The sequence below is a fragment of the Mizuhopecten yessoensis genome, unplaced genomic scaffold, assembly GCF_002113885.1.
Source record: "Mizuhopecten yessoensis strain PY_sf001 unplaced genomic scaffold, ASM211388v2 scaffold1011, whole genome shotgun sequence".
In the NCBI taxonomy this organism is placed as follows: Eukaryota; Metazoa; Mollusca; class Bivalvia; order Pectinida; family Pectinidae; genus Mizuhopecten; species Mizuhopecten yessoensis.
The window spans coordinates 910-11,205 of NW_018403833.1; the positions used below are offsets into that span (position 1 = coordinate 910).

General features: G+C 36.1%; 1 protein-coding gene across 1 annotated transcript; it reads left to right on the plus strand.

Moving 5' to 3' along the window:
* The first annotated feature begins 682 nt into the window (after positions 1-682).
* Positions 683-9,934, plus strand: LOC110456101. The gene is made up of 3 exons (XM_021506658.1): positions 683-766; positions 3,279-3,395; positions 5,517-9,934. The coding sequence occupies exon 3, from the start codon at positions 5,548-5,550 to the stop codon at positions 7,591-7,593; it is 2,046 nt and encodes a 681-aa protein (XP_021362333.1). The 5' UTR covers positions 683-766; positions 3,279-3,395; positions 5,517-5,547; the 3' UTR covers positions 7,594-9,934.
* The last annotated feature ends 362 nt before the right edge of the window (positions 9,935-10,296 follow it).

Below are 10,296 nucleotides of genomic sequence, written 5' to 3' on the forward strand. Positions count from 1 at the left end.
GTTAATATAACGTGTATTTCTTTTATGAGATGTTGATCAAATGTGTGTACTTTTAAGTAAAAATGTAGCTTCACCATTTCTCAAGCTCGACCATTTAAACACTTTGGGGCAAAATTTAACCTCAGTTGATAACACACTATATTAGACACTTTGAACACAACAATTTTGAAATGAAAAACATACAAAATTATGGACAGTCGATCTTTTGGAAAATCTTTCATAGCGAGGTTGGAATCCGCTTGATCATACTTAAAATGAGTGTTCCTTAACTGTCGTCACTACAAATAATATGATAACCATGTGAACAGACTGAGGAATAAAGAATAAAACTTCTGTTTTTATCAATAGGTTTCATCTTGTTTTATCGTGGTAAACGCTGAATAAAACAAGGAATTATATCTAACATTGTGATCAGCATTGCTGTTTAAGTAAAACATCTATAGTCGGTCATCGTATAGCTTCCCTTAAATCTTCAGAAGACTCGTGCCCATTCAGGAAGAAGCACGCAAGACAAAAATATCACACACGTGTTTGCACCTACATTTGGTAAATGATTGAGTATGCCGATAATGAAATACACGACATTATACAGCTGTTTCGTCCTCTGGGGGCTGATCGGTAAAACTAGGGGCCAACAAACATAGAAATCCAATTGGTCTACAATATCTGTCCATTAAGGTAACCAGGAAACGCCTAAGACATAAGATCACTTTCTCACCAAAACATCGAATATATCACCAATGTCGTGACGTCAGCAGCGAAACAGGTAAGTTACTAAATATTCGTATGGTAAATCATGTTTTCGTTGCCATTCACACTTGTAAATATGTATCTTGTTTCGATTAATTTGAAAGGAATTCGAAATCAATGGTAAGTTTACACAAACCGAAAGTTGGAACAAAATATTAAGTTTTGTCTAAAAATATTACTCACATTTTATCGAAATTGCTAGATCATATGTTCTGTGATGGTGTTTCTACAATTCAAGTTTAATCAGGCATGTGTTTTTAAGTAAAAACACTATATTTCAATGTTTTCATGTTACATTTGTTTCTCTTTAGCCTTTATGATAAGTATCACCTTAAATCGATATACAATCATACAACAGACGACATATGTAACTTATACAATTTAACTTCCTCCGAACACTGGTCACTCTATTCAGACAGATGCTCTCCTCCCAAATATGGCTGTAATTGCTTGGTAGCCTCACAATTATCAGATCATAATTATTTTACGAGTAGCCTCCCATGGAACGATAAACTACCGCAATACAGGTAGTATTTAATGATCTGGGCACAATTCCTTCGTTTAAGAAAAAAATGTATGATACATGTAGTCATACGTATATCTTTACTGCAGTATACATCACACTCCACTATAGTTATAAGCGTTGTATTATATCATGTGCACATCCAGGAAAAAAACAAAACAAAACCTGTAAACTTTGTAACATATGTATGCACATGATTACACATCTGTACAAGTTCAACCAGTACAAATATGTTACCCAGATAGACGCACCAGTACAATGTTGTTGTGTGTATGGAAACACAAGTATAATAAGGTGCATATATGTACACACGTCTGTATATGTAGCTAGATATCTTATTGTACACCAGTATTTAAGCAAAGAAGTATTAACGACAGTGCAGACAAAGTAAAAGGAATTTGTCTAGTTTCCATGGCAAACTGCACTCCTGTTCAAGACAGAAACGTGGACACGTACATATCACAACAAATAATAAAGCAGACTATGTTCGTTCACCAGGATAGTTATATAACATATATGTCCAAACATGTAAAGTAAAACTACACATATATACCCTAGTATAGTTATAAAACAGCTATAAATACAATGAACAATTTTAACTACATGTATGTAGTCATTGTATTTTTAAAACATGTATATACACACATGTAAAATGTAACATCATATATGTACACCAGTATAGTTTTATAACATATTTTTCAGACATGTACAATTTAACGTCCTATATGTACACAAGTATACTTATATAACTTGCATGTTCACACTTGTACAATTAAACTATTTATGTGTACACCAGTACAGTTTAAACACATGGATGTACACACATGTACAATTTAACAAATACAAGTACACCATTATAATTATGTAGATTGTATGTACACACTTGTACAATTTAACTACAAATATATCCACAATTATAGTTATATAGCGTGAATGTACACACATGTACAATCTAACTACATGTATGTGTTCCAGTATGGTCATATAGCATGTGCGTACAACATGTATATACACACATGTAAAAGGTAACCTCATATATGTAGACCAGTATAGTTTTATAACATATTTTACAGACATGTACAATTTAACTTCATACATGTTCTCAAGTATATTCATATAACATGTATGTACACACAACTACAATTTCACTACATATTATGTGTACTCAAGTATAATTACATAACATTTATGTACACAAATGTACAATTTAACTACATATATGTTCTCCAGTATGGTCATATAACATGCATGCTTACACATGTACAATTTAACTACAAATATCTACACCAGTGTTATTATATAAAATGTATGCACTCAAATGTACAAGGTAACTAAATATATATACACCAGTATCATTTTAATACATTTATGTACACACTTGTACAATTTAACTACATATATGTACACCAGTATTGTTAAGTAACATCTATGTATACACATGTAAAATTTTACGAAATACATATTCTCAAGTAAAGTCATATAACATGTATGAGCAGCCATTTATAATTTAACTACATATATGTACACTAGTGTGATTATATAACATGTATGTACACACATGTACAATTTAAATATATATATGTACAACATTATTGTCTAGTTACACCTATATACACGACAGTAATATATTTCACTATATATGTTTCGATTCTGTAATCTTAGGATTAATACAAACTGAGAGTCTGTCTAAGGTTATGTGATATTATTAAAATACAGAAATTAATTCTTTATTACCTGCTTACAAAATACATTGGTTTTAACATGACATATCAACGTTTCTTAAATAATCAAGGGACTTCATCGCTAAGGGATCTCTGTAGTTTAAATGGTTTTCTGTGTAACATGAAGAGTTTCAAAGAATACGTATACCTCACAATCTACTGCATTAACAACCTATGGAAGATAAACAGTAAAATGAAAATCCAATGTCAGGAAGGGGCATGGCACATAAATTATATTTCCATTTGACAGAAAAAATATAACTTTTTTTTTCTTTCTGTAACAGTTTTCTGGATTGCCCATGGCAACAAGGAAATGCCGACATCAAATTTCATTGACAGACATTCGAAGACAACAAAAAAACGAAATTGTCACCGATATCGTGACGTCAGCAGCCAACAAGGTGACTTTTTAATGAGTTCTTACTGTTAATGATGTTTTCGTTGCCATTCAAACATGTAAATATGTTCATTGCATTGATTAATTTCACAAAATACATAATCTAATCGGTAAGTCGATATTTAAGTGAACATTCACAACAAATTAATTATACCTATTTGACGAGTTACCTCCCCTGGAACATTAGTAAGCCAGGACAAAGCGCTTTGACGTTACATACGGTATATAGTCAATGATGTAGGTAGAATTCCTTTGATTGAGGTTTTCTATCAAAAACACGATCATGTCCATTATGAAGCTTAAACTTAGTTACGGTGTGGCATGTGTGCCTGAGGTTGATCGTAATGCACACACGTACGTACATGTCATTAAAGTTTTGCTTCTTAACGACCTTACAATGTAATATACTACACACATGTGTAGATGTACATTATGTAGTAGTAGCGTTAATTATGCGATCGTAAGTGTTTGTATCATGCCATATGTGGTAATGTAACGTGTTAAACATGCATACACACAAAGGTGAACATGCTGTAATATGACACATCAGACTAATGGTGTATGCGTTACGTGCTAGTTGTATCTGGACACGTGCTATTAGTAAAGTATCGTAATAACGTTCACAACAATGGATTTTAACTATTTGACGAGTTACCTCCCCTGGAACAGTAACAGAAGCATACGGTATATAAACATAAACTTTATTTATTTTACAACAATTATGAAACAAGTTATTTCAATTTATATTAATCACTCTTGTTTATATTCAATGATATAGGTAGAATTCCTATGATTGAGGTTTTCTATTCAAGCTATCGATTATGTACATTATGAAGCGGTGTGGTATATGTGCCTGACATTGGCAGTGCTATTAGTTAAGTATTGTAATATGCGTATTGGGACAAATGTCATCCTCCCGTTTCAAACATAATAGTACGAATAGTACCACCAGCTGCATAGCAGCCAACATGCAGTGTACCTTAATGCTAATCCTGAGGTGACAGGACATAGTAGAGTTAAAACTTTGTTTTGTAATCACCCAGTGCGTGTTATTTGGAATTTACCATATGGATTTGCTGATACTTGTTCCTTCATAAGAAAAGTGAAGTTACAAGAACAACATTTTTAATTTTAAAAATTGATCAAAATAATCATCATCAATATTGTAAGCAAGGATTAATTAGCCGTCGATTAGCTCAATATATTAATGGAAATAGCTATATTGTGGGAAGTGTGAAATCAGTCGATTTTTTCATTAAGTTGTCCGAAACATCCCAGATCAAAAGGTAGCGGACCTGGACTGAGGTGATCATAAGCGATCATTTCATATTGGAAAGAGTGTTCGTCTAGAGTTCGGAGGTCCCAAATTCGAGTTCGAATCTGGTAGTTTCCTCTCCTATTACATTCGGTGCTAGCTAAATATACCAATGAAAGGTGTTATACGCTATCGTGTATCTAGAGTTCTGAACTCTCGGGTTCGAGTCCCGGTCTTGCCGTTCCTTTTCACGCCCCTTTTGCTTATTCATTTATTACGTATATCGGTCTATCAGGTGCGCTAGGAATAAATTAATGCTGCACCAAATATTTGGAACTCTCGAGTAGCTTCCTCACCTATATGTATAATTTGTTTTGCATATATCTGGTTATTTCAATAGATTTAACTTGATGGGCTCTAGAAATATATCGTCCTCACGTTACCATGACAGTAGATCGCGACTATGAATATTGGTCACCGAAAAGAATGAAAGGCATTTTTTAGCGAATTTGCCGTATATCGAGCATTATCGTAAAACTGCATTTGTTTTCGATTTTGATTTATATTAGTTACATTATCACACAAAATTACAAATGTGAGCATCATAAAATATATACAGTCGACATGCCAGCAGGCTCAGAAATGCTGTCAACAACGTGACGTCATTGATATATGTATACATTGCAACAGTGTATATTTTGTATGAATACATAATTGAGCAGCGGATTGTGTCACATCATAAGCTTTCCTGCTTACATTATTAACTTTTATAGAATTCCTAAAATCGGCTGTTATGACCATATCTCACGATGTATGATAGCGAAAATATATTGAAAATATGTAGCTTCATACTTCTTTTGTATATTACAGAGAAAACCGCATATTACTATCCATTACGGACATGGCAGAAGCTGCCCCGATACCAGAATACAGATGCTTGATTTGTACGACACCTTACAAAGATCCGAGGAAGCTGCCCTGTGGTCATACCTTCTGCTACCGATGTCTGACGTCATACATCGAAGCGGAACACGTCACAGCAGACGAGGATCGGCACTACTTCCCGTGTCCGGTCTGCGATGCACCGAGTGCTCCTAGTGACGTCAGTGCGGATGTAAGTACATGGGCGGAATGTTTCCCTATAAATAATTTGTACCTTAACCCTATAACAGCAGAGACGTCTGATGTTCATCTCTGTGCACCATGTCAACGAGGCAAAGAATCAAATCGAGCCGAGGTCTGGTGTACAGACTGTGGTGAAAAGCTCTGCAAACAATGCAGAATATATCATGAGCGGAGCAAGCCATCATCAAACCATCGGCTTGTCTCCGTTTCCACTACTGTCGGAGGAATCTGCGATGTTATGGTCAACGAAATCTGCCCCAGTCACGATGGAAAGCAGTTGGATGTCTATTGTGTAGACCACAGTGTCATGTGTTGTGGTGTCTGTGTGTCGGTGTCACACAGGCACTGTAACAATGTTAAACCAATAGAGGATTTGGTCAGGAAGACCAAGGCCGGACAACACACCAGGGAGACAGAATGGAAGGAGCTGAGAGAGGAAACTAAGAAGATGCTAGACGATGACGATTTGGGGGTGACCCTGCTTACCTCCACAGAAAAGGAAGTGTCGGCGGAAATGACGAACAGGATACAGCAAGCTAAAGATAAGCTTGATAACCTCAACGCAACATACCAGTCAGACCTCGCGGATAAGTGCAAAGCACTCAGGAAAAAGATATCTGCTCGACGGATGTGTGTCAACACATTCCACACCAATGCGGAAAATTCACATCTATTGATGTCACATTTAGATCAACAGATATCAGAACGTCATAAGTTTTTCATAAGAGAACAATCAAAAAATCAAATATCAGGACATTACCGTCGTATGGATCAAAACACAAAGAAACAACCGAATAGATTTGACATCACACTTAAGTTAGGAACAATAATTGACGAAATCATGAAAATGACAACCTTGGGGAATGTTGACGTGACCTCGACAATATCAGCTGTATCTCAGAACGCGAATGTATGTATAGGCACAATGATTGAGACCTTGCTTTCGACACCTTCAGCTTCAACATTAGCAGACTCGACTTCGACCTCCGACCTCACGGGTTCACTGCAGTATTTGACCGTAAAGGCAGCGGTTGATGTATGGACCGGATCGGTATCTTGTGTAAAGACAGTAGACGAAAGTACACTAGGAGAGTCAGTTACACCTTTGTTGACGGGAGGTATCTTTACTGACAACAATGAATTACTTATGACAGATTACAACAACAGAAGACTCCTACTGTTTGATGACACGTATTCCTACGTGAGAGAATTTAACATTAATGGACATCCAACAGATATAGTACGTGGACGTGCTGAGGATGAGGTGTTTGTGGCTGTAAACGACAATGAAATACTTAAGTATCAACTAAGGAATGGTCAGCTAACCTTGATCAACAAGATCAGCTGTCCACAAGGAACATGGGGTATATCAGTTCTCGGGGACAACATCCTGGTCGGTACGGATGGTAGTGTGAAGGTTATGACAGATGGGAAGGTGACCAAGTCAATAAAGAAACGTGGAGGTAACACATACATTACCACATCTCCTTCTAGTGCCACCGTGTATCACAGAGATAACAATGACGTAGTGTGTAGACGACTGGACAGACACGCAGAGGTCTACAGGTACAGAGATCCTGGTCTGAAAGACCCTATAGGTATTGGACTGGACCGGGATGACAATGTATATGTATGTGGAAATCATTCTGGAAATGTTCACCTTGTTTCACCTGACGGGTCACGTGGGAGGGTACTGGTGTCCAAGCTATCTGCTATCAATAAGCCGTGGTGTGTAGTAGTCCATCCAACCAAACAGGAGTTCGTGGTCACTTCTTTCCAGGAGTCCACGTCACTCGAGGTGTACAGATTTAATAGCAAATAAGTACAAATGTAATCCAATGAGAAATTTTGATATGATATTAGACAAATATTTAAGAACAAACCAGGAATCAATAGTCACTTCACTTGTCTACGTCTCTCTAGGTAAACAGAATTACTGATTATGAACTATTGTTGTGAGACAAAATCATTTAAACATTAGGAAAACATTTTAGAGCAAAGTAAATCCATGCAGGATCTCACACAAGTAGAGATATCAAAACAGTTACGATTTCATATGATGTCGTATGGAGTTTGAAATAGTTAAATATTTAATGTGTCCTATTATTATCAAACACATGCATGAAGAATTCCACATTTTGTGATTATTTAACCATGAACAAATCAAAGGATGATGCCGTCAAATCTGCCTTTGGTAGGAATTTCTGACGTCATGGTATATTTCTTGTGACGTCATGATGGATGGCATTTCACATGTAACGCTACATATCAGCGAGTACGAAGCTAAATATTTGTTGTTTATTTTGTCGCCACAATCATAGTATATCCTAGCACAGGACCAATAATACCAAAATGAGAAAAAAATAGTTATTCAAATCAAAATCGTTGTAACTATTGTAGTAGATATGATTTCGTTGTGAAAGATTAGGACAACTCTTCTATTTGTGCTCACTTTCAGTTTATTCAATAAGTGTATGGCAAGTGTTGTGAAACCAAAACAACAAGTACAAAACACATTTTACAGTCATAGATATACATTTACAAATGCAAGGGAAATAACCCTTACACGATTACAATTACAACTTTTACGAAATACAACTAAACTCAAAATTTGACTTTGGAGTCCATATATTTGACCTTGGACGAGTCAAGGGTCATGGCTGTGGAGTGAAGAAGTTGAGTAGTGTCTCCTGTGTATTTTTGTCGATAATACATCAAAAACTGTCCGGAAATACCTAAAGTCCTGCATACGCATGCATTTTTGTATAGTGACATAACTTTAAATGTCAAACCTTTGAAAAAAGGAGCTGATAGTGACCTTTGTAGTCGATTTATTTACCACCTGTTACGTAAACACCCCACCGGATACGCAGGTGTACACGTGGAAATAGACATACAGGTACAGGTGCGCGTGCAGCGTGAATCTTATATGGTCCGAACACTGAGTACATATTGTACATTCTCAAACTTATATATTTGTCACTTATTGACAGTTTGTGTCCAGATGTCTTCACATCTAACTACTGATATGGAATAGTCCGTTACTGACATGAATACATGTACTGGTTTCAGTAATATTGCCACGTGCTTCGCTAAATTACACGTGCAGTTAACTTCCATTAGCACAGATGTGCTTGTCCTGGATAAAGTATCCAATCTACAATAGTTCGCAAATAACACAAATGAGCACATGAGTGAATTACATGAGTCAACTCTACCAAATTTTGAACAAAAATTACAGACAAGGTAACCGAGGAGGAGCACGAACGACTTAACCTGTATATATGGTACCGGAAGTGGAATTTTGTGATTCGAGGAGTCGCCAGTACACTACAGAAGAAACCCAGAGTCACTGAAATTAAAGTACGGGACTTTGGTATTCAAAAGCTAAAAAGTCGAAGGAAAACGCAGCGTGCATGCTTTTTACTGCAGTGCACCGTCTCCCAGGTTGCAGTGAGGGTAAAAACAACGTCATCACCCGACTAAGTAGTCTCCTGTACAGGGATGTGGTGATGGAGGCAGCTTTCACCCTCGCTTCCGGTTCCGGATATAGTGTGGTGCAGGACTTGCCCCATCGGCGAGCAAACGTCGAAGCGAACTACTGAAGGCTCGGAGGGACATGACACCATCAGAACGCTCAAAATACAAACTTGTTCACAAAAAAGATTATCCATTTGTTGAACTTGTAACAAAAAATGATCTACGTCAGGAACAAAAAATAGGTTGTGAATTTTGTAATTGTTATATTTCGTGTGTATTTTGATCGAGATGAAGTGCGGTAATTAAAAGGAAACAACAACATGTTTTTTCTTAGTAAAACACAGAGTCGAGTGGAAATCGATGAAGTTTTTTAATTTGTAATTGTAGAAACAGTGATCTTGTTAAAACTGTTAATATTTTTTTGTGGGTCTGAAAATTATGATTATTGTTGCTTTTTGTATAACAAAACACCATGACTTTTATTTTTCGATGAATGCATAATGCAAATGTTTGTTTAGAGTTGTCGTCCCTTGCACTTGAAGCGAGTGGCAAGGGCGGCAGCTCGGGTTGGGGATCGGTATCATGGGTAACTGCAAGTAAACCGCAATCGTTCTTGAAATGGTGCAGAATTGGAAGCGGAAAGTGCGGTTTTAGTTTGTATGTTTTATGTTTTAATACCTCAATTATACCTGTATATTTACAATATATATATATATATACTTTTTGAATGAAATATATATATATATATTCAGTTTAAATGCAGGTCATCTACGGTATCAAGGAATGTCGTATGGTTTGTATGTGTTCAGAGTTGTCGTTCTGATTAATGAATTGTATTGATTAATGTATATGCTAATTGTATTAATTGTATATCTATGTACTGTAAAACGCTTTAGAGTGGCATACAAATTATGTAAGCTAGATATGGTGATATATTAATTGTTGTATATTATTATTATCATTATTATTATTATTGTTATTGTTATGTTCTTAACACTTGGGCGCAGGGGGCGACAACTTCATTGTGAGAAACCGATCTCTGCCC

What these genes read in the sequence shown, in the direction of transcription:
- LOC110456101 (XM_021506658.1), top strand. Translation starts at nt 5,548, where the DNA reads ATGGCAGAAGCTGCCCCGATACCAGAATACAGATGCTTGATTTGTACG.